This window comes from Centrocercus urophasianus, unplaced genomic scaffold, assembly GCF_019232065.1.
Source record: "Centrocercus urophasianus isolate 14NV4802_14NV808 unplaced genomic scaffold, USGS_Curo_1.0 seq_21, whole genome shotgun sequence".
Lineage (NCBI taxonomy): Eukaryota > Metazoa > Chordata > Aves > Galliformes > Phasianidae > Centrocercus > Centrocercus urophasianus.
The window spans coordinates 12,006,235-12,031,960 of record NW_024884767.1 but is presented as its reverse complement, the minus strand read 5'-3'; the positions used below and the strand labels follow the sequence as shown (position 1 = coordinate 12,031,960).

The 25,726-nt window shown below is 38.8% G+C and overlaps 1 protein-coding gene across 1 annotated transcript in view; it reads right to left on the bottom strand.

Moving 5' to 3' along the window:
- The window catches only part of ELL2 (elongation factor for RNA polymerase II 2), a 49,069-nt gene that overhangs the window by 4,580 nt on the left and 18,763 nt on the right, over nucleotides 1–25,726 (bottom strand). The window contains exons 3-10 of the mRNA XM_042822961.1: nucleotides 19,051–19,172; nucleotides 14,326–14,489; nucleotides 11,617–11,876; nucleotides 8,810–8,934; nucleotides 8,408–8,501; nucleotides 6,454–7,015; nucleotides 4,200–4,269; nucleotides 17–188 (exon numbers count right to left, since the gene is read on the bottom strand). Of these exons, the coding sequence (XP_042678895.1) occupies nucleotides 17–188; nucleotides 4,200–4,269; nucleotides 6,454–7,015; nucleotides 8,408–8,501; nucleotides 8,810–8,934; nucleotides 11,617–11,876; nucleotides 14,326–14,489; nucleotides 19,051–19,172 (1,569 nt within the window). The remainder of the gene's footprint in view (nucleotides 1–16; nucleotides 189–4,199; nucleotides 4,270–6,453; nucleotides 7,016–8,407; nucleotides 8,502–8,809; nucleotides 8,935–11,616; nucleotides 11,877–14,325; nucleotides 14,490–19,050; nucleotides 19,173–25,726) is intronic.

The following is a 25,726-nucleotide window of genomic DNA, read 5'->3' as shown; positions in this document are numbered from 1 at the left end:
TTTTACTCTTCTTTACCTGATATTCCTTGGACCCTGGAGAAAGCTGTTTTCGCTGTTCATCAAGCTTCATGAATTTTCTGGTGATACTCTCCATTCGAGCATGCAAACTCCTGTATTCGTCATACTCTGCATTGAAGTCATCCTTATAACGCTGGCGTTGCTCATATGAGACTATAGCTATGTATTTTCTAGTAGAAAACACAAATGCATATTCAATCTTATACAAAAGACACTTCATGGTATCGAACAGATGCAGTGAGGGAGCGGTTAACTGCTGAGCTCTGCCCTACCTTACCTCCTCTGCAAGGAAAATTTTGAAGGTTAGGAACTGATTACTTTGTCTTTATCCAGAGACATTAACATTCAGCAGGATATACTGTGAGCAACAAACTGATTATGTGACAAAAGCACCAAAAGATTCTCAAAACAGAAATTCAGCTTCAGAAAAGAGCAAGGTCTCATAGAGACATAAACAAAAGACTGGAACTAACATATGCCTGCCCCATGCTGAAAGCCCTGCTGAGCATGACAATGAGGGAAGTTGATTTGTGAACTCAGGATTGCTGTTATAATTTGACTAGTCATGTTTGAATACAAATGGAATGGAATAGTTTGGTTTGGAAAGGACCTCCAGAGATCATCTTGTCCAACTGCCTGACCACTTCAAGGCTAACCAAAAGTTAGAGCATGTTATTCTGGGTATTATCCAAATGCCTCAAACACTGTCAGGTATGGGACCACCTCTCTGGGAAGCCTGTTACAGAGTTTGACCAGCCCCTTGGTAATGTCCTAACATCCAGTCTGAATCTTTCCTTGGCATCTTTGTGCCATTTCCATCAGATACCAAGAACACAGCCCAGTGCCTCCCTCTGCTTCCCCTCCTCAGAGAGTGGCAGAGAGCGACGACATTACCTTCCAGCCCTCTATGGACTAGACAACCCAATTGCCCTCAATCTCTTCCCACAAGATATGCCTTCCAGTCCTGGTAGCAGCTTTGCTGTCCTCCTCTGGATGTTTCTGAGGATCTTAACATCCTTTTTAGATTGTGGAGCCAAGAACTGCAAACGGCATCAAGGTGAGGCTGCTCCAGTGCTAAGGCTCTCCTGTTACTCGTATCCCAGACTGTCCCAGACAAGGTGAGGAGCCTGGTATTTTCCTTTGTTGAACTTCACGCCACTGTAGTGGTCTGTAGTCCATTCCCTACAACCTTTTGAGCTCTTCTATCGAGACAGTTCATCACTCAGTGTGGTGTGAACCTGCTTATCTCACAGATCGACTGCTCCAAAGGCCTTACTTGAAATATAGAAAGATTACATCTACTGCCTTCTCTCCACTCATGAAGCAGGTGACCTTATTAGAGAAGGAGATGAAATTATTACGGCAGGACTGTCCCTTCATGAGCCCACACTGACTGTGACTGATAATAGCTTTGTTCATTAACTGACTTCCTGTATCCCCTAGGACAATCTTCTCTGTAACTCTTCCAGGGACTGAGGTTAGATTTACAGGTCTGTAGTTTCCTGGCTCCTCTCCTATGCTCTTTTTGTAGATTGCTGTAATGCTGGCTAGTCTCCAAGTTCAGGCTAGTCAGCAGAGACCTCCCCAGACTTTCACAATCTTCAGAAGATGGTTGAGAGAAGCGCAGCACTAATGTTTCTAAGTCCTTCAGCACTCTGAAGGTGAATCTCACCAGGTCCATGGATTTATGAACACTGAGCTGCTGCAACTGTACAATATTAGGGACCATGGATGGAAAGTCACTGACTCTCCAGTCATGGTCCTCCATGTCAGAGGGTCAGGCAGACAAAGATCTGCCATTACTAAAAACTGAGGCAAAAAGGTCATTAAATGCTTCCACCTTTTCTTAAGCCCTTTTGTTTATGACTTGTTGGTCACCTGTATCAACTATCAGTACAGTGTTTTCCTTTGATCCCCCTTTGCTATTGACATACTTGAAAAAGCCCTTTTTGTTGTCCAGCATCAATTCAAGTTGAGCTTTTGCTTTCCCTGTTTTATCCCAGCTGTAGATGTAACTGAAGCTCTGTACTCTCCCCATAAATCCTGACTTTGCTGCTTGAGATTCTATGTTTTCTGCCCTAATTCTATGAGGGCTTCTCTGTTTAGCCAGGCCTGTCTTCCACTTTGTTTGCTTGCCTTGCAGCAGAATGGAATTGAGTGATCCTGGACTTTCAAGAGTTGATTCCAGGAAAGCGACCAGCACTCTTGGAGAGACTCTACAGAGAAAATTACTAGAGGACACTGCTAACTAGCTGCCTGAGTAGCATCAGGTTTTCTTTCTTAAAATAGAGAGTATTAACCTTTTTCTCCTTACGCCAAAAATTATGAAGTCAACTATTTCATGATCACTGTGTCAAAGACAGCTCCCTACAGTCACCTCTCTCTGGTCTCAACCAACAAATCCGGGAGGTTGCCCTTCCAAGTTTACTCACTAAATATTTGTGATAGGAAATTATCTTCAACATGCTTTAGTATTATACTAATGAACTGTGTAGTACTTGGAGGCAGAAAAAAGAGCTAAAATAAACTATCAAAATCCTTTAAACTGGATCAACCTGCAAGTTTGTTCAAGGATTCAATCTTTTCCTCAAGACAAAGCAGATGCCTGAAGCAACTCTATGTAAGTTATTTCCAGTAAGCTGTAGCTAACAGGTAGATTATCTGTACAATTATTTGAAAGGTTGCTCCTTTCATGAAGAATTCTCCACTGAAGTGTTTACACCCAATCAGAACTCAAACAACTTGATGAAATCTTACACTATTTTTTCCCCTTTTTAGCAAAGCTTAAAGGCACCCAACTGAAATATCAGACTACATAACAGAGTTGTATATCTCTCTATGTGAAGACAAAAGATTTCAAGACATCTTAGAAAGCTCAGTATCATTGCCTTCAGCGTACATGGGAAGCAGATGTCAAAGAGCTGAATCTGTTTTAACCCAGGAAAGGTTTGGAATTAAACACAGGTTTGAACTCTCAGCCCAACGCTTCAAGCACTAAACTGTAGCTCTGCAAAACACAATTTACTCTGTCTACCTACATCATCTCAGTGCAATAAATATGCAGAAGTATAAACTTCTCTATTTTACAGTGCAAAGGATAATCCCTCTCACTGAAAATTAATTCTATTATTCTTAAAAAACAAAACAAACAAACAAAAATAATAATAATAAAAAACCAAGAAAAAAACAACCACAAAACCAAGCATTTAGCAAACTATTGATTCTGCTATTATGCCATTTCAAATCCAGTTTCTTAACGCCTGTCTTACTGCAATGAAGTACGAAAAGTTTCGTTACATGGCAGGTAAATTTTAACCTTTGAGCATGTTAATGTGATGTGTGACTATCTGCGAAGAAGCTAAAATTAACCTTAACTGGGAATTCTTTCTTCGACGGCAAAGAGTGTAATACCCCAATCACTACAGATATGCAACATTTCATATACTAGTTCAGCACATTTGTACCTATTTCACAGCTATAATTAAGAATCTAAAATTAAAATTTGAATTGAAGTTTCTTTCTTATCTCTAGGTCTTCAGTCTATGATTCTGTTGTAAAATTGGTTGTTTTGCTGTAGCTTCCAATTATCAGTGGTCATTTACATAATCTTTAGAAATAACTTTGGTGGTTAACTCCTGCTAGTTCATATATATACACTTTGTAATGCTGGACTTTAAATTTTGCTAATTTTCCTTCACCACCTTCCCAACTTAGATGTACTAAGCGGTGAAAACAAGATCTTCATTCAAACTTCGCATACTCAGTACTTTGGCGTTCAGCTCTCCTTTTGTCTAAAAAGAAAGCAGCACACACTCTAATGCCTTTTTCTTTTGGTCTTCAAGAAGAATGACATTAAATGTGGTTTTTTTTCTTTTTAAATCTGCCAAAGCGTATTAAAAATTGTTTTTAACATTTCTTTTCTCTCTCAAAATAATTAAAGGACAAGCTCAGATTTCAAAACTTAAGAGTACTTAAATAAGGCAACCAGTTAACTTAAAATGTAATTTTAGAGTGATGGCAAGCTCCTTTATAGGAAATTGCCGTTATAAATGAATTTGTTGTTATTCTCCAACTACATTTTGGTAGTTTTTTCAATTTTGTAACTAAAGTAGACTTTGTACGGGTGATTTTTCAATCGCTTCAATAAATAACAGGAGATTTTAAATTATCACTTTACTCACTTGAAGTAGTCTGGTAGTTCATTTGTTGATGAAGGAGAATCTGTGGAGGCAGTGCACGTTTTTTCAACTCCTATAGAAAAGCAGAAGTTTTGACACTTGTGATAAACGGATTTTTAATATAGCCAAACAATAAGAACCTAAGGCCTGGAAAAAATCCTATAGAGTTCTATTCTGACAGTAAATTACTGCAAACAAGCTTTGTATATTAACAAGGCTCATATGACCTTCTCCACAGTACACAGTACTGCAGTTCAAAAAGAGGAACGGCTAGTTTATTTCTCAGGTTCAGCATGACCAAAGCATTAACCAGAGGTCAACTTTTATTAATTCAAGACATAACGTGGCATTTGCACAGCAATTCAAATTAAACAGCTTGAATAGCTGCACAATTAGATAGCTTGATTTATACCAGCATTCATGCTGCAGAGGACTACAATATGTACACTAGAAAGTTGAAGTTCTTTTTATGCCACATTTTTATCCTTCCTTCCCTGCCCTTTTTGGACATCCAAAGTTACATTTAATTTCAGCACTCTTTTATGCAGGAAAGTCAAGACTGTTGTGTATGGGTTACTGGCACTCAGGCTTCAGTAAACTGCAACAAAGAGACGTTCCTCACTAATGTAGCTATACCAAGTTTCCAAGTTATTTGCACTTGCAAATCGCCCTTTCGATGACATTATAAAAGCACCTCTATACCCTCTAATCAATTTAAAGAAATATTTCAAGACCCATCTACCTTTTTGATAAGTAAGAACAGCTGCTTTAAAGAAAATTAAGTTGTAACTGGAATTAGTGTTTTTTTCTTGTATCTTATCAAACCTCTGCCTTTTTTTTTTCATTGGTGTTTGTTGGAAAGCTTAAAAAACAACAAAAAAAACCTCTCTAATAATAATTATTATCTTACACTGCCACTGTCGAAGCACATTATTTCTGCTAATGCTCAGCCACTTTTACAAATCTGTAAGCCATCTGAGCAAAGGCAGGGGAAAAGAGTTATTTTACGATGTTCTACAGATGATGATTACATTTAATGTTAAAATTATAATGTTGAAAGCAGGAGGCATAGTAAAAAAGTAGTACATAAGTCAGAACAATATCTGAGAGAAATGCAGCCAGCAATGTTAACAAACACTACTTCTGTGAAGAGTTTTGCTTCGAGCATTTTACTTCCAAGAACTCAAACAATATTTGCTAAAATGGCTCAGCCCATTTAAAAGCTTCAATGTAGGGATCAACATTAGAGTTAATACAGATTTTTATTTCCCTAGTCATTTGGAGTTATATTGCTGGAATCTGGAGAAAAATGCTCACATGTTGATAAAGTCAAAATATGTTCAAGGTAATTTCACACCACATGTGGACACGAAGCAGTATAACAAGGGCATGTGGGAAAAGATCACCTCAAAGCACTTTTTCTACGTGCAGAAGAATACTTCAAAGGGGCACCTTGCATGCTCTAAACATACCTTCCAGCTGTGACAGCTAAGGGTCAACCTGACTTCTAGCCTGCTTTAGTAGTGAGTTCTGTGGCTGTTAAAGCCAAAACTCAAGAAAACTGTATGTCAGGTTATGTACGTTTTAGATTTTCCATGAAAATGCAGATTGCCATGAAACTTGTATTTCAATGCATGATCACATACATTTATGTCTGAACTGTGTGTTTCAGTAAACTACCATGCTGCACCTGTATGTCAAACTTTTCTAATTTCTAATTCTATCAATGTGCAGGTTTTAAAAACAGTTGATTAAAAAACATGCAGTAAACTTAAATAAACTTTCAGTTTAATGTAAGTCAAATAAAAAACCAAATCCATTACCTGTTTTTTTTTTCTAGCATCTATGCTTTCCTTTTAAAGATTTACTTTTCAATAGATACCCATGGAATATTTCCTTGTTCTAATGATTTCAGTACTGCAGAGAGAAAATTCTTTAAAATGTACCCAATTTTAGATAATGCTCTAGCAAAAAAAGTTCAGCCTCTGCTTCTGAGTTGTTTGGTGGGCTTTGTTTATTTTGTTTTATTTTATTTAGTTAGTTTCATAAAGAAGAAGCTGGTAACTAAAATATAATGAGAGAGGATACAACGAATTATTTCCTAATCCTTCGTTATCATAAAGTAAGAGATAATGGTAAAGAACTTAAAATACAGCAGGGGAAAAAGTAGATTATTCATGCTTCTAGTCTTTGTTCTTCTAGTGTCTTTTCAGAAGGCCTATTCATGCAATAGTTATGAGAAGCAGCATTTTAATACCTTCATCTGACTCCAAACCAGAGGGGCTTTTCATCATGGCAGTCTCCTCTTTTCTAAGGTCCGTTTTGCTTTCAAGTAGTCCTTCATCTTTCTGCTCTCTTGTAGTGTCCTGCTTTTTGATTTGGTCCTTCTCCTTATGCTTTTTGGCCTTCTTCATGGACTTCTTGCACAACACATCCTCCTCACCTGCAAATGTGGGATGTTCCAATTTACCAGCAGCAGGCGCTGGGGTTTCCAAAGGAGTCCGAGAGGTATATTTTTCTTGCTGGTGCTTGAAGACACTACTGCCACTTTGGCTGATGCTATCTACAGGCAGATCTTGCATCCCACGCCCCTCAGGTGTGCTAGGGGAGATTGAGCTGGCAGTCTGGGGCGGATTGGAGGCAGGCAGGTGGGCGGCAGGCAAGGATGGTGGGGCAGGTGCTGCAGTGGCAAGGGTTGCCTTCTTGCTGGGGGCAGGTGGGGGTCCACTCAAGGACGGCTGGACTCGACTGTTGAGGTGGGAGATCCTCGGCTTCTTGTTCATCAGGGGATCAATGAAGTTGAAATCCAAGAGCCGTTTCTGCAAAACAAAATGGAGTAGTAGCGTTCACTTCAATGAAGAACACCTAAGAACAAGCAGCTGTTGAACACAGATCTACCAACTAAAGAGGAGACAACAAAGAACATGTTGAAAAAACAGTTCTGCTGCAGCTGCCCCTCCAGCTATTTTGTCCAGTTGAAACATAGGTTCATGCTTTCCTCAACAAGCCTGTTGTGCTTTTTCTTGGTTTACAAGGTGGCACCATTTTTAAACTAAGCACTGGGCACAGTTCTGTGCCATCTAGTTGTAACACATAGAGGTCCATATCACACACACTATGTTGCTGTTTGACAGGATGAAAATAAGGGAAGAATAGGTGTGCCCTTCGTCCACTTTTAAACTCATGTATCTTAACAGTGTGAGATGCCAAGTACTTTACAGTTTGTCATTACACACAAGCTCTGGTGTACCTAAACTTCTTCAAATTTCAGTTGTTATGAAAATACAGTTTCAAAGAAAGTGTCGTACTTTTCCTTAAAGGAATGCATTTCATATGGATTTTTTCAAGCCACTTCTGAAGAGTTTGTATTGCACTTTTTTATTGATAGCAAAGCAGGGCGCAAGTATCTTAAGTTTGAAAAGGTTGGAAGAAGCCTGGACCCACTGATCCAGACCTCCCTTTTACCCTCCATTATACTGGGTGTTTAAAGATGGCAGCAAGAAAAAATATGTACCGCCACACAGCAGATTGCAACTGTAATTTCTGCTTATTCTAGCTTTTCCTAAGCATTATACTTAAACAGCAACATAATTATGTTTGTGCATCTTTGATCATTTTAACTACCACACCACAAAGAAACTTGAATACATGCAATCATACAACAAAAAATATATATACATTTATAGTTTTCAAAATGCCTTCCTACACACCAAGATAAACAAATCAAGGGGCAATACAAAACGACTTTAAGATTTTAATCAGAAAGTACATGATAATAATGGATAGTCAACAAGTCTAGCCTCTACAGATGAGCTATCTCCTGCAAGGGTCAGTGTGCTATTGATAGACAGGTGCTAACATCTCAGCTCTTCAAACACTACAGGGATAGCCTCCGACCAATCTAGACGTATTTACATGAGAGCAAGTACACAGCAATTCTGTCTTTCCAAAGATTCCGAACATTCTGAAACACGGAAGACTAAACATGGCAGCTTTTAGGCTATGTTATCATTAAGTCTTAAGGTCTTTGACAGTGCAACCATCTCAAAAAATAAAACCAAAAAAGCCCATAAGTATCCATCTAGAAGTAAATGCTTTAGTTTTTCATACGGCAAAGATAATACGAGTGCTCTGTATTATAGATTTTATTCCAGTATAAAGCAAGTTAAACCTTGGTACATTATAAATAATTTTTAAAAGCCACAAAATACCTGGGAAGGAGAAGCTGATGCAGCATCTTTACTAGAAGTTACAGGAGATCCCAAATGACTGGTGCTGGTGGTACTCTGAGATGAATTTACTTTTCTGTAAGGATTACCCACATTTCAGGTTACAAGGCAAAAGTATCCATGTCATAGTCCTTTCATTATATTGGCAAAACACACAGTTTCTAAAACTGTTATTTTCTTTCTTCTACAGCATGAGACCAACCTGCTTTGTTTTTGTTGCCCTCTTTTTTGAAGTTTTAATTTAAAAAATTTAAAAATAAAAGTTTTGTTACTAGCATACATTAACCATATTATATGTTTCATATGTGGCCCATGACAATTCCTCTTTACTTAATGCAATCCAAGAAGTCTAACTAGACCCCCATGTGAGAGAACTGAACTTACCTAGAAAGTATTAACTCCAATGTCTGTTTATCAACTTCATTGTATCCAGGCCAGTCTTTCTGAATGTCTTTAAATAAATAATCCTTCAGAGTATAAGAATTATCCTTGGGATTCAAGTTGGCTACCTAGACATTTACAAAAGAGAAAAAAAAAAAGACAATTATACCTAAAGGTAAACCACAGTAGTAATGTACAGCTAAATCAACAACATAAACAAAATCAAGCACCATTTTTATAGCTGAAATACAAAGTAGTTTTCATGTCATGTGTGCTGATCCTCAGAAATGTGGTCAAATTTGGATATAAAATTTTGGATGTAAAAAATCCCCCAAAGATGCAAGCTTCTATGAAATTGTGCTCTTAAGAAAAACTTTTCTCTGCATCACATATCTCTGCCTTTAAATACAGCTACGCCAGAATGAAATATGTGGAGAGACCTGTGCTGCTCAACTTCAGGATGACACCAGCAATTCCTGTGTTTGACAGTGCTGCACTGTGTTTGCAGAGCACAGAGTTCTTGGAAAATGCTTCTTTCACCACCTCAGTGACTGCAGAAGGAGCAAGAGAAGCTTTATTTGCCATCACTTGTCTTGTAAATAGAATCAATTTTCTTTTTCAGGTGACTGCGCCACAAGAAACAATACCTTTCTATTGAAAAAGCTTACTTGATAATGAGAAAGACACTTATTCATTTAGTATAAAGAATAAGTTTTCACCCATTCCATTAGTTTTAAGACACACTGGCTGTTTATGGGTGGAAAAAAGGTAACTGCAGGAATTCTTATCAAGATCTATTTAGGAATCAAGATGTATAGCTAACAGAGTGATGTACAGATGCATTCTTTCTCTTGCAGGCAGAGAGCTGACTGAAGCAAGATGCTATCATGAGGAAGTTATGTGTCTCTGAAAATAAGTTTGTTTTTTTAATCTTCCTTAAAAATAACACAAAGTATACTCAAAAAATTCAAGCTATCTCTAGCAAAATCTCATGACTAGTGACATCAAAGCACTGTTTCAGGCTTCCTACTCTGATACCTGCTCAAACTTTCAGAGAAAATCTCAAAGAAGAACAATGTCAATCCATTTGCCTCATACAAAATGCTCCAAAACTTTGCACCCACCACCACCACATTGTGCTGCCTTGAGCATTTTCTGTCCTGTAATGTTTACTATTAAAAGGTGTGAATGCTGATGCTCAATGAAGGAGGATTTAAATGTGCTTGTGGGTTAAGCATTCTTTATGTTTTGCTGTCTTTTCTGACACATTCTTGCACCTGATTTTAATTTTATTGTGGATAAATACTGCTAATCTGTGTGTGTTTCTCCTCTGCTTAAAAATAATTCAAAGTAAACAAAATATGGTGAATCTGTAAACTTTGTTAAAAACTGAATTAAAGCTGCATTCTAAGATAATGAAATATATGCATATGAGAACACAGTTTTGGTTCCTGACTTTAGGCTCCTAGAAAACTAATAATGAAGACAAGAAAAATGTCAACAAGCCTTTCTACAGTGTAGTGCTGCTAATTTGTTTATTTCTGAATGTAAACTAATACCTTTACACAACTCACACCACATAATAGAAAGAGACTCCAAGAAAGTCTCTAAACATTGCCAAAAATAATGGAAAAAGAAATGATTGTCATATTTTTTTTTACTATAGCAAGCAGAGCTTCAGAAACTTAAAATACAAAATTAATTATTTATGAAGTTGATTAAATTCATATGTAAGAACCTGGCTCTTTAAATTACACATCTTTGAGGTTAAAAAAAAAAAAAAACAACACCCTATCATCGTTCTGGACAAACTAAACAATACTTAAATTATTTGAACAACCACTGTTTAAAACTCAGTGCAGGATCAACTAAAACTGCATAAATATTGAGTTACTCACTGCAGTGATTTTCAAAACTATTCTAAATACACAGGAAATACTCCTACTTTACATACACAATACAGTCATCAGTCTGTGAGAACAGGTAGTATTAAAAACATTGCATGTTATTTTAATGGGCCTTATCAGAACTATTTCGTTAAAAAAGTAGCAGTATGTGGCACACTTGAACACAGAGCTTAGAAATCTCATCTACGTCATGCAGCAGGCCTACTGGTGATTTTTATGAATATGATACAGAAATGCAATGGGAACCCAGCTCACTGGGGCACTGGAAAAGCTAGCATACAGGGAAGAAGCCTGCAAGAAAGACAAGGACAGAATCCATATGATAGCAAAGCAGTTTTTTGTTTTTTGTTGCTTTTTTTTTTTTCCCCAAAAGAGACCACTGTTTTTCTCATTTACTGTTTGCTAAGACCGTCAGATCCCAAGAAGAGGCACTGACCATATAAAGGCCACCAACTACGTACATGTGAAATAATAACTTAGTTCATTATTGGACTTTACTCCATGTAAGTCTAGGGCAAGAAATATTAAGTACTAAGAAGAGCTACATCAAGCAACTGAGAGAAAGCATGGTCAGGTTCTCTTAATTACCTAGTTCAGCATTTTCTTTTTAAACAGAGGGAAGAAAAAAAAGAAGGCATTAGGAGCAACAAAGCTAAAAATAGTTAATTGCTGCCTACCATCCCAGCAAAACAAAACTACCCCCACATATCTTTTAATCTTTTCTTCCCTCACTTTGACTTGCATTTTGAAGCACGTGCATAAAGTCAGTTGAAACACTTAAATGGTGAGAGGATTATTTAAGGTGTTTATTATTTTCTCATTTAAACATGGGAGTAACACATCCCAAAATTATGACTAAAAGAATAGCAGGAGTAAAAAAAATGCTGGCAACCATGATCTCACCTGCTGCAGGATAGCTGTAAGAGAATTCCTGTCCTTCAGGTTGACACCATCTCTCTGCAAACGAGCAAGTAACTCTGGTTTCTTGTAGGTCTTCAATGCCAGTAAGTGAATCACTCTGTCTCTGTATGGTCGCTGAGAAACAGCATTGTTTGCATGAGTCCTCCGTATTGTATTTGCTGGGTTTATAGGTGTTGACCTCTTCCTTTCAGGCACAGGATCTGGAATGCTTTGTGGTGCTTTTCTTATCTGTACTCTTTTTCCTAAATTAAGAGTTTAAAAAAAAGAAGTTATATGGGAGTTTGGGAGAAGAAAAGGAATTTGATTTTAAAGAGATTACCAGGCCAAATAATCTGCAAGAACTGGATTTGGTTAGCATTTTAAGATCCACTGGAAATACACAGAGTGAAGATGCATTAAGGTAGGAATTAAGAAATTATTCAATACAACAAAAATCAGGTAAATTGGTTATATTGTTAGGAAGACTTCACTGTAAATTTAGTAAATGCTGATTTTATTATCTTTCCAGTCTATGATCTTAAGCACTGAATAAAATAAATCAGATTATTTTTGGAATAACACAGTTTGAAGAAAAGGCCTTCTATATAATTAAAGTGTTCGTCATTAATGCCAAGGGAGACCACGTCTGAACAAATAATAGCACTGCTGCTCAAAGAGACTACCAACCTGACGTCATTGCCTGACCTACTTATTTGAAAAAGAAAAGTTCTCCCCTCTTATTACATATGGCCATACACATGACATCAAGTTGGGCAGAAACAATACACAAAAAATCTAACTGTTCTTGGAATACATGACAAAGAAGTTTCAAAAAAAAGCCTGCAGAGCATTTTGGATCAAACTGTACAAAAACACATATTTCTCAACTGAAAGAACAATGCAAGTGCTTGCAAACAGTGAATCCAGAATGTTACAGCAACAGCAGTCAACCATTAACTTGAGTTTCCCAGGAAAAGCCCTCAACTTCTCCACTCCATTTTTTAATAACATCTGCTACAGTAATGGATGTGAGACAAACTGCATTTTTCAGATGTTAACAATTCGTGTTTGGTACATAAGGGAGGCTAGTGAATATGTGTCATAAGAACTGAAGCTCTACCACTCTTCCAACAGCAATGCTTGGAATTCAGGAAATTTCTGTAGTCACAGGAAAGAGAACAGCACATAGTTGTGTTTATACACTGCTATTCCCAGGAACAGTAAAAATTTATTGCCATTTTGCAGAAAAGGCCAAATCACTATAATCTTTCAATCTCCAGTTTTTGGCTTTCTGGTTTTCAAGAACAAACCTAACCACAAAAAGGCACATGATATGTTTATGGAGCAGCATGAACTTGCCAGTTGTGTATTAACGCATTTGATGTGTTGTCACAAGGTAAACACAGTTTAGATAAGCATCCCTGGCACTATGGATAGTGTATGTGGCATTCAAGCAAGCACCTTAAGTTATGTCTCTGAATCACTTTGAAAAAATCAACTGAAAACATAACAACATATTACCACGAGTGACAACCTCAGCTCCCAATCTATGCTGTGTGAAGCATGCTGAAAACCACCCTCCATACCTCCGCAGCAATTTAACCCTATCCTACCTTATCTTTGCCTGTGCCAGCCTGAAAAGAAGCATCCCCAAACACCATCATTCTCCTGCTGCTCATCTTCAGACCTCATTTATTTAACTTAAAAACATTCACTTGGAGCCTGTTCAAGCAACCATCGCAAAGAAGACAGATATCCATGTGAAATGGAGCTTCTCCAAGCAGAATGTTGTTGCAGAATGCAGTGACATGGCACATCTCACCTTGCAGCCTGGACAGTGCACATCCCAGTCCCAGTATTAACCCATTCCCAGCTCTATACCCACAACAGAAGCCACTTGCTCTTCATTTTGCAATTCTAAGAAGGTTCTGCAGGCAGAGACACAGGAGCATGCAGCTTGCCATGGCAGGGGTGTCTATGTCTGCACAGTGACAAAGCCCAGCACATGCTGGCTTTTTCTGCACAGGGACTGATGTGGCTTGTCTAGCTCACTGCCATGTCCAGCCCCAGCACTGTGTGCTCACCGAGACTCGTATCTCCATTCTCCTTGGAGAAACAGTACTCAAAATGGTTTAATGATGCAGTCTCGCCTACACATTTTGTTCTGTGCAAAATGATGAAATCCACATGCAGATGACAGTTATTTTTTATGGGAAAAAAATACGGTTTTAGAGTAACAACAGCTCATCCAAGATAAAAGCATAAACAAAATCTGATTAACATGTATGAAAAGCACATTTTTCGAAGCAAGTAATTGAATTGTGTAAGAGATGTCCTTGACTTTATTTTTTCTTTTTAATTACTTTTACAAGTACTGGTTTAACACTGTATTCTAAAGTGTTGCTACAGAACCAAAAACATTAGTTACTAAAACAGAGAAGGTATGTGTATGGGAAGATAAAACCCTGCACTTCAATGGTCAAAATTTTTACCAGCCAAGCAATAATAAGGAAGGAAGAGCTGGCAGGCTTTCCAGAGGAAAAATAAAGCCAACCCTTAATGCAGCAACAGATTTTAAATCTGCAGTATGATAGTGAGCCACCTAACGCTGAGACTTTTGACACATAAACTCTGCTGACAGTATGATGAAAGGACCAATTACTAAATTTGAAAACTTACAGACATCTAGTAGAAAAGGAAATACAACCATACCTAAATATGGTCCACCAGGCTTAATAACCTTTGCACTTCGATTGCGTAATTCCTCTTCTGCTTGGGTCATGCGCTCTTTGGTCATCTGATAGGAATCATTTGTTGCACATACTGTAATTTTATTCTGTATAAATCCCAGGCTACTCAGTTGTGAGGCTCCAGAACTATAAAAACATTGAGAAAAAATGAGCCCAAGCACTATTTCAAGTCTAGAAGTATGGTTGTATAAAAACCTAAAAAGCTGCTCTGTCAGGCAAAGAAAAATGTTTTTCAGTTCTCACCACTAGGTAATATACGTTTCAAATTATTCTGCAAACCAAACATCACTGTTTTATCAATGTTATCTGTCAATATATTTACAATATTCTCATATAATCACATACAAGAGGCAAGCTCAGGATAGTATGAGTTGCTACACAAAAAACTACTATAAACTACTCAGATTACAATGCAAACTGAAGTAGACTGACATCCAAACTATAAGCACTATATGTCTGTAAGCAGGCATGCCCAACCCGCAGCCCACAGGCAGCAGGATGCCCAGCACAGCTGGCAGTGTGGCCCAGCTGCCCTGCACCATCATGGAGGTGGCTCTTCACAGTGGAGCAGCCCCAGGCACGCACCCATTGCTCAGCAACAACCTAACTACTGGTGTGCTATTAACGCTGTGTCGACTGAAAACAAGAAAGGCACTGGGAGGGCAGTGCTGACTCAAGTGAAGGCAAATAACTGCTAAATACAGGGATCTGAACAGTCAAGAATGCGCAGCTGTGCTTTCAGTTTTGATAAAGGAGTTTGAGAACAGGGTTCAAGTCTGCCAAAAAAGTCATCAATTTATGTTTGTGACTTCATTTTCAGTTGATACACATACATTACCTGCAAATTTTCAAACGGAACATAGAGAGTTGCAATGAGACATTCAACTCAAAAATCTGATCGTGCCTCTTTGTCAGACTTCCACATTTCCCCTCTTACACCCCTTGCTTCACAACCATACTTTATTCAGCGTCATTGCTTTTTGGCAGTATGTATATTTGTGAACAATAACTTGCAAGGATGAAGCACACGAAGACTAAAATTTCATCAGAAATCTCAACTCAACGTTTTGAGAGCTCACTGAGAACTGCAACCCCTGCATTGAACTTGACTGATGCATCAGTTTCACAAAAACATAGTGAAACCCACTAGTTTTATGGGTTTTGTTCCTCTTTTTTTTTTTTTTTTTTTTTAAGGTTTTAATAAATACATTAAAATTCTATGTTATTTATATATTAACAATATTGTATATTTTACAAGAGCTGTTCTGAAAATAATACCTCCTATTTTACAATGTCAGAGGCAGATGGTGGTGGTAGAGCAGCAGAGGTTGGACTTTCCTGCCAGCATCCCATTACATATTGTGTGACAGATGGCAATAGAGGACCAATCTGACAAAATGGCATCTGACATGGAAGTGCAGATGCAGTAAAGGTGTGTGACTGAAAAAATGGTACCCATTGACATTCATCAGCACTTGCTGAATGTTTATGGAAACCAAACAGTGAATGTGAGCACAGTGAGGCAGTGGGTGCTGTGTTTCAGAAGTGACAACAGTGACAGTGGGTCGCCTCTGCTGGTGTAGATTTCTATGAGTGCAGCAGGCAGGCTCTTGTTTATCGCTGGTGAAAAATGCACAGCTAATGGTGGTTACTGTGTTGAAAAAGAGTGTTCAGTAGTTGAGAATCTGCTCTATTGAATAGTGTTATTGTGCTCTTTCTATCTATTGAGTTTCCATGGAAATAAATAAGAGGCATTATTTTGGAGTAACATATAAATGTAGCCCAGTACAATTCCTTTTTACTCAGTGGTGGCAAGAAAAAGTTGGACACCCATGTCTTAGAGCCTTCTCAAGTCATGCTCAGCAATTAGTTAAACACACATTTGAAAGTCACCTGCTTCCTCTGCCTGTCAAAGGCAGAGGTCTTGCCCATCATTGCTTTAGTCCCTCTGAGGTTCAAGAGACGTAAGCCAGACTTTCCCTAAAGCTTGCATGCTATTTGCCATCCTGAACTCTCTCAGGATCCCCTGCTGACTCAGTGTTTGATAGCAACCTGCAGCACTTGTGGTTTAACTATCTGCTTCTCTGGGGATGTGTATTTAAATAAGGGACACTTAGACCAAAGCCCCATGCAACAGGAAAGAATGCAAGACCAGATATGTGTCTCCTCAGCAAAGTGCAGGTGGGCATCAGGTTTCTGAAGAAGCACAGTCCTCTAGGATTTCTGCCTTGCATTCACAGCAGCTGCAGACATCAGCAGTGGCTCATGGTCAGAGGCGTCAACAGTTCCAAACTAAGTGAAAAGGGAGATTTTCCCCAGAACTGCGTCCTCATTTCTCCTGGATAAGTTTAAACACATTTTTACAGTGTAATACTCTCAGCCAGATGAGCACACATGTAGCCTAGATTTCCTATATAGCCTAATAGCAACTTAATTTAGTCTGGTTTAGTGACTATGGCTGTTAACAATTATTTTGTGCAGCACTCACCTCAGCAACACCTCCGAACAGAGAAAGGATGCTAGGCTGCACCAGAGCAAAACATTCTGGACAACCCTAAAGATGATTTGAATAACCTAGTAAAGGTTCCATAAAAAAAGGCTGAGGAACATTTGGCACCTTGTTTCTTAATTTACCAAGTTGTTTCTGAAAGTCACAAAGGTAGACCAAGCCGAGTCACTGCACAGTATTTCAAGATACAGCTACAATTTTGTCCAACCAAAGCTCAGAGCTGTATTTTTGGTATTATTTCTTGCTCAGAAATCACAGCATTTACAAAAGAAAATAGTTCTTGCCATCTAGAGCACAAATTCTACCTACTGCACATTTCCTTGAACATTGCTGTCTTTATACACCATAGGAACTGAACAGTTCAAGAAGGACCATCACCAACACCAAAGCATCATGCACTGGTCAGCAGCATGTGGTATGCTACCACCATGTAGGACTGTAGTGGCCTGACATGAAGTCAAGAAGATAAGGAGTTCCGTGTGGCAGTCTTAGAGCATGGTACAGCTCCCAAACCAGCTCTAAAATATTCCAGAGCAAGAACAGATTGAACACAGCTCAGAACAGGCTTACGCCATGGGAGCTTCTGAGCACTGACCAAGGGCACTGCGCAATCTACTGCAGAATAGGCTGCAAAACTTAAGCCAGTTTTGAAGCCAGACCCACCTTCAGCAGGAAACCAAATACTCTCCAGAGGTTCCTTATGAATTATTTTCAAAAATGATTCTGCATTAAATACTTTGAACAGACCAAGACCTGACTACAAAGAAACAAAGTGAAAGCTCATCTGAATTAGATTTTGCAGAGCCACATTCAAACTATGTAAGCATATTATTCAGAATTATTTCTAACTAAAAGTTCTTAAATTTAGTCTTACTTATAAAATGAATTCAGTTTAGTTTAACTGAATCTGCTCCTTCCCAAGCAACAAAGAGCCCACAGAGAGGCTTAGTGAAACACTGGAGTCAGACTTGAGAACCCTAAAGAAGGAGCCTGATGCGGTATCTCTCAGAAAAACGATTTTTATGAGTCCTCCACAATGGCTCTCCTTAAGGTCTCTTGCAGATTTTCTAATTGGGAGCTGGCAGCAGCCTCGGTACACTAGCAGCTGCAGTACATGTGCAGAGCTTTCAATCAGACAAAAGAAAGAAGAAGCAAGACCTCTCAACTCAATATGCACTCCTGTAGGCTTACTTTGTACCTCAGCAGATGTCTGACCCCTTTCAGACACAAATTAAACAAAAAAAGAAACACCAAAACACACCACTCCAAACTTGAAATCACTAAACTGTTCAGCTTTTAGTGGTTCCATTAGTTGCATGAGTTCACAGAAAGGCTGCATTGTAGTAGAAGAAAACTAACACAGAGAAGGAGGATGTTTAGAGATCTTCTGTCAGGCAGAGAGCTATTCAATCAGCTCATTTTCATACTGCTGGCAAAATTCTCTATCTAGACAAATCCCATGTTTCCAGAGTAAGGGCAGAAGCTTTTCTGTACCACAAACACGATTAGCACCTGAGACACGCTTGACTGGCTGTTTGCTATCAGCTTCCAATGTGATTAAACAAAATCTGCCTGCAACTTCATAATAAACAAGACAGACAATTGTTCACATCAATGCTACACTAAGTGCGTTATTGTCGGCGCTGAGGCAAACTTGACATAGAAAGATAGTATTTTCTTGGCCATTACTTAGACAATTAACACTTTTTCCTTTACTGAAATGAATCAGGACAAAGTGCTTCTGTACTGCGTTTGGGCTCTGAAGTGCAGCAGTCATGCAGTTATGGGTAAGGTCACTGATTAATGTGGTTCTTAAAGTCAGACAACTATCCATTATGGCTATCCTACTAGCATGCTGCCAGTTACATTTACATGTGGTTGGAGAATGGACCTGGTCTAGCTTGAATGATACGGAACTCCAAATGCTTTTAAAAATAGCATGAAGAGGTGAAAAATTACTCAAAGCTTCTTCTTTTTAAAGCAAAACCAAAATAACTCTGTGTAAAAGCTAGTATTTATAATGAACAAAAAATTATGCTACTGCTAGGAATTTTTTTTTTTTTTTTTAACTGCAGCTCATCACTAAGAGCATGCATCTGTTGAAGATTTTTGCTATATGCTCAAAGCCACAGAATCTGCTTAGATTTGCCATGACAGAAAATGTTAAGTAAAACTTACCTTGAGGCAGTTTGCTGGATACAGTCAAAGCTTCCCTGAGGGTTATCTTTGCCAACATTTGACAAGTAGAAGTTAAATGTATGCGATTCATTTGGGTGATCAACTTTGGGAATTTTAATAAGCTAAAAGGAAAAGAAAATGTTTATGTAAGGACTTCCATCTAAATTCCTTCGCTTGTCATTAGCTACAATATAAAAGTCTTCTTAGAATTTACTTCTAAAACAGAAAATGTTTCAATTTCAAAAGTTTTAGCATGTTTTCAGTTACATCACCAAAAAGTCTGAATTGGCATAACTCTACCTCTGAAAACAGCACCAGCTATATGCAGCAATTGTATTTGTACTAGAAAAGCTACAGTCAGTCATTCAGCACCCAATTCAGCTGAGCATTCAAGTAGGAAATGGTCTCTTCTGATTTAGTGGAATTAACATGCATGTGCTTAACTTTATATGCAAGCGTCTGAGTACAGTTAAACAGACTGAAGATCAACTAACATAACAGAGCAAAACAACATGCACAGACCAACTTTGTGATTTATGCAGTCCTAATAAGGCATGTACTGGAGTCAGATACAAGAAGAAACAGTAACACCCGAACTGCAAGCCTAAAGTTTCTTAAATTATCAAACATGAACAACTTCAACAGATAACAAAAGCCTTTTTGCTTTGCTTAGCTCTGGATTCAGTTATTTGCACAAATGTGACATGTAAATAGTTTTTGGTACATTTAGTCAGAAACAACAAAACTTGATTTCCTTGGCTGAGCTAATTATTTAGTAAAGAATGTGCCACATTCTGCTGGAGCTGAAAAATGTAAATATGGGAAATTGCTAAAATGTTTATTGGCAGACACAGATTTTTCAATGTGCTGTTTTTTTTTAAAAAAAGCACAACTTTTATAAAATAGCCCTTGAGCACACACACGCACACACACGCACAAAAAGCTGCCATTCAAACACTTTACTCTGAAGGTAAAATTAGCTTGCATGAAGTTGAATAAGATGTTCTGAAATTTGCTTGTTCTGAATTTTTGTAAAAATAAGGAATATTTTGTATATTGAATTGTATATAAAATATGGAATTTTATACACAAATTATAAACAAGAAAAGTTTTGAAAAACAAGATTCAATAGTCTTAGAAATCTTTCTGTTATCATTTTGCTTATGAAATCATCCAGTCTTCACAGAAGTCAAGATCATTCGCACAAAGTACAGATAATTGAGTCTTTCAGTTTTATATTTTAATCATCAGTACTGCCAGAGCTTAGCAACAGCTTGTTGCAGTGGCTGGACACGGAGAAAGACAAGGCATCTGAATGCTATATTCTTTTACTCAAGATCTAAAGTAGTATTCTCAAAAGAGCAATGTAGGCATTTGAAATAAGAGATAAAACAAGATACCAGATGCATAATGTTGGATTATATATGTAGCTTTACCTTGTGACTGTTAAGAAGATTACTACAGAGTAACCATCAACCTAAAAAGATCATAGGGACACAGATGACACTAAAATTCTACATTCTATAAAATATCACTGACAGAATGTTTCAATTTACTGATTTTATGATACACAGCAGGTGTGTATGCATGGATTCGACAGCACCATATGCAGTGGATTGCGGGTTCTATCCTTTGTAGAAGACACGATGTGTTTTTAGCCTGATGTAGTTTCTGGAAAAATGGTAAATATGTAATATCATTTGTCAAAGGCTGCCCATCTCAAATTGCAGCCAAACAGAAGCAGGTAATTGTTGCTGCATATGCTTGCGCTTCATTCTCAAAATGTTAGGACAAATCTTTATTTTCTATTAATCAGCTAAAAGAATCTAAATGCATGCAATGGCTGTAAGAGGTAATACCTACATCAGAATATCTGCACCTGAAAGTTTAGAAGAATACATTTTAAAAGATATTTGTTGCTGTTCCACTCCCTTCAGCAGAGTATCATTTATTCTAGATGTTGAGAAAGACATAGACAAAGTACGAAGAAAAAATAAGTTTGTCTCCCTGCAGATAGAAATATACAAAGGAAATCACCATTTGAGTTTGCTGAAATTGAAACCCCAAATCTTCTTAAGGCTTCCTCTCATTCCCTCCCACCCACTTTTGTAAGAAAGTCACTAATGGTGGCTTTCTAATTTAATCAGAAAGGCTTTAAACTAGAGTTGCTGAGGATGGGGGTCCTCAAATCACTGCACTTTGAGGCTGACAATGGTAATGGATGCCCTGGGCTTGGAGTAGGATCATAGGCCAGTAAGACAGCACATCCAGCAAGACAGCACATAAAGTTCAGGATAAGGGAACTCTAATTGGTAAATCAGCCTAAATGGGAGCCCAAATCAAGCACCTGTACAGCAAAGAGTGGAGCATGGGGAACAAGCAGGAGGAGTTGCAGGCATGTGCATGCCTACAGGGCTATGATGTCCATGACATCACTGAGATGTGGTGGGATGACTCTTATGACTGGAATGTAGGAATAGATGGGTACAAGCTAGTTAGGAAACAGAGGCAGAGAAGAAGGTGAGAGGGTGTTGCCCTCTACCTCAATGACTAGCTGGAGTCCATGAAGCTCCACCTGGGGATAGACAAAGAGCTGACAGAGAGCTTATGAGTTAGGGTTAAAGGGAAGGCAGGGGAGACATCATACAGGCTGCCTGATTGGGAAGACCAAGTGGATGAGGATCTCTATAAACAGATAGGAGCAGCTTCATGTTCACAAAACATGGTTCTCATGGGGGATTTCAACAACCCTGATGTCTGTTAGAGGGACAGCACAGCAGCGCACCAGAAATCAAAGAGGTTCCTGGAATGTGTTGATGATAACCTCCTCTTCCAAGTAGTACAGAAACCCATAAGAAAAGGCGCTATGATGGACTTTTTCCTCACCAACAAGAAAGAACTGGTGAGTAACATGAAGCTTGCAAGGGCTGCCTTAGCAGTAGTGACCATGAAATAGTGGAGATCAAAATTCCCAGGGTGACAAAGAGGCTGCACAGCAAGCTTGCAACTCTGGACTTCAAGAGAGCAGAACCTTGAACTCTTGAGGGAACTGCTTGGCACAGTGACATGGGAGAAAAGTTCTGGAGGGAATAGGGGCCCAAGAAAGCTGGTTGGTATTCAAGTACCATTTCCTCCAATCCCAGAAGCAGTGTATCACGAGAAAAAAGAAAGCAAGCAAGAATGCTAGGAGACCTCTGTGGATCAACAAGGAGCTCCTGGACTTAGTTAAGCTCAAAAAGAAAGTCTATAGGGAGCAAAAGCAGGAACAGGTTACCTGGGAGGACTACAAAGAAGCTGTCTGAGCAGCCAGGGATCAGGTTAGGAAAGTAAAATCTAGACAGAATTGAATCTAGCCATGAACATAAAGGAGAACAAGATGAAATGCTACAGGTTTGGTTTTTTTCAATCAGTGTTAAAAAGAAGGTCAGGGAGGATGTGGGTCCTCTCTGGAAGGAAATCAGAGACCTGGCCATGAGGGATATGGAGAAGGTTGAGATGCTCAGCGATTTCCTGGCCTCAGCCTTCACTGGCAAGGGCTCTAGTCACACCACTCACGTTGCAGAAAGCAATGGTAAGAAGTTAGATCTGCCTGCTGTAAGTGAAGATCAGGTTTGAGATCATCTAACGAATATGAGGGTGCACAAGTCCATGGGACCCAATGAGATCCGTCCATGCATTTTGAGGGAACTGGTGAATAAAGTTGCCAAGACACTATCCATCATATTTGAAAGGTCATGGCAGTCTGGTGAAGTCCCCACTGATTGGAAAAGAGAAAACATAACCTGCATTTTCAAGATGGGAAAAAAAGAAGATCCAGGAAACTGCAGGCCAGCCAGTTTCACTTTTGTGCCTGGTAAGATCATGGAGCAGATCCTCTTGAAGGCCCTAGTAAGGCACATGGAAAGTAAAGATGAGGTGGCTGGTGGTAACCAACATGGCTTCACCAAGGGCAAGTCATGCCTGACAAATTTGGTGGCCTTTTATGATGAAGTTACAGAGTCAGTAGACAAAAGAAGAGCAACAGACATCATCCACCTGGACTTGTGCACAGCATTTGACACTGTCTCACATGACATCCTGGTCACCAAAATGGAAAAAAAAAAAAAAATAGATTTAATGAATGGATCACTTGCTGGATAAGGAATTGGCTGGATGGCTGCACACAGAGAGTTGTGGTCAGTGTCAATGTCCAAGAGAAGACCAGTGATGAGTGGCATTTCTCAGGGACCGGTGTTGAAACTGGTGTTATTTAACTTCTTTGCAGGCAATGTGGACAGTGTGATTGAGTGAACCTTCAGCAAGTTTGCAGAGGACACCAACCTTTGTGGTGCAGTTGACAAGCTAGAGGGAAGAGATGCCATCCAGAGGGACTTGAAGTGGCTTCAGAACTGGGCTCATGCCAACCTCACGAAGTTCAACAAGGCCAAGTGCAAGGTCCTGCATCTGGGCCAGGGCAATTGTAAGTGCAGATACAGGCTGGGTAGAGAATGGCTTGAGAGCAGCCATTCAGAAGAGAATGGATTGGGGGGTGATGAAAGATGTGATGACCTGGTAACGTGTGCTTGCAGACCAGCAGGCCAACTATATCCTGAGTTGTATTGAGAGAAGTATGACTAGCAGGTTGAGGGAGGTGATTCTACTCCTCTACTTCGCTCTTGTGAGACTCTACCTGGAGTATACTGTGTTCAGTTCTGGAGCATCCAATAAAAGAAGGACATGAAGTTGTTGGAGCAGGTCCAGTGGAGGGCCTCAGAGATGACCAGAGGGCTAGAGAACCTCCCCTCAGAGGTCTGGCTGAGAGATCTAGGGCTTTACAGCCAGCAGAAGAGGCTCCGAGGAGACTTCGTTGCAGCCTTCCAGTAGCTGAAAAGGGCCTACAGAAAAGTTGTGGAGGGACATTTTATAAAGGCAGGTAGTGACAGGACAAGGGGAAACGGTTTTAAACAGGAAAAGGGTAGATTTGGCTCAATATTAGGAAGAAGATTGGAGTGATGAGACACTGAAACAGGTCACCCAGTGAGGCTGTCACTGTCCCGTCCCTGGAAGCACTGAAGGCCAGGCTGGATGGGGCTCTGAGCAACCAGTCTAAGAGGTATCCCTGCCTAAAGCGGGAGGACTGGAACTAGATGATCTGAAAGGTCCCTTCCAACTCCAACCACACTATGATTCTATGATGATGAGGAAATCAACTGCTGCCACTGATGTACCTCATAACCAAGTAAAATATCTAGAAATTTACTTTCCTACTCTATTTTCATGATATATTTTTCAGAAACTTTGCAAGATCCAAAGAATCATTAATCAGGCACTCACTAATTTGGATGAAGTGGAAGCAAGAATTTTTGAGGAATTTCTGTGCTTGAAGACTTCAAAAAAGGCAGAATAACCAATCTGAGAATTAAAAAAATATATATTTTTTATATTTAATTCCAAAATATTATTTAACTTGTAATAAAGCAGATGCAAGATTCTCATTTTTGTGATTTTTTTTTCTGTAAAGTTCTTGCCAGTTAGAAATCACTTTTAAAGAACTCAAAATAACAACAGTCAGTGGATGACAGCGGTTGCTAATTCAGCTTGACATGGTGTTTCTTGCAAAGGGTAGCTAAGCCAGTAAATTGAAGGACTCAGCAGATGCTGCAACAGCCTTTGAAAAGAACCCTTTCAGAGTATTCACACGTAAAGAGCTTTGTCCCTTAAACAAGGGAAAGCAATGAAAAAGTCTGTCATGTCTTAGTTTAATAAACACTAGAAAGGTTCTGAGGGAAGAACATTTTAATTTATATTAAATAATCAGATAAGATGATTTTCCATACTCTAGTTCAAAACTGGAAGCCGAAACACTTAGGAACCTGAATGAAGTATTGAATCTGTAGGTGATACAAAACAGGCAGGGACAAAATACATGAAAATGGAGCTGAAATTCAAAGTTGTCATGAAAAACTAGAAAGCAAGTTTGAAAACTGGAACATACCATCAATCAAAAGCAGCTGTGCAATTAACTCATTTTAGAGTAAAAACATGGGAATCAGCTTATACAAATGCGGCTCTTCAGAAAACGCTCCACTGTTGGGCAGAACACGAACACAAGTCAGCAGTACTGTGCTTTTCCAGCACCTGGATACAAACCCAAATACTGCAATAGGAAGCAGCAGTCTGAACCACAGCAAGACAGCCTGAGCTGTGCTTGAGAGCTGTTAGAGCTGTTTCTTTTGATCTGTTTTCCAGCTACATACAGGCTACTGCTGCTTTTGCAATTATTCTATTAACTTGCTGATAACCTCTAAATTTGCAAAAATTACCCCAAATGTTTGAAATCCATTTTTACTGCTGTTGACACATCTGCTATTTCTTTCTGCATCTTGCAAGACTAAAGTAGTCTGACTCAACAAATTCTGGAAATAAGGCTCCTTTCTTAACAAATGGTCTTGCTTTTATACTATAAATTTATATCATACAGTCCTGAGAAATTAAACAGACAATTCAAGTATTTTTAGCTTAATCACAATTCAGATATTACATTCAGCTTGAGAAAAGCAGAGTGGCAAAACGTTTGTTTTGCCTATTTGAGTTCTATACTTTCTGAAGAAGCTCAAGGAATATTTATTAGTAAAGTACATATTGCAAATGCATAGATCTATAATAGAAAACAATTTTTCATTTGTATCAGGAAGCA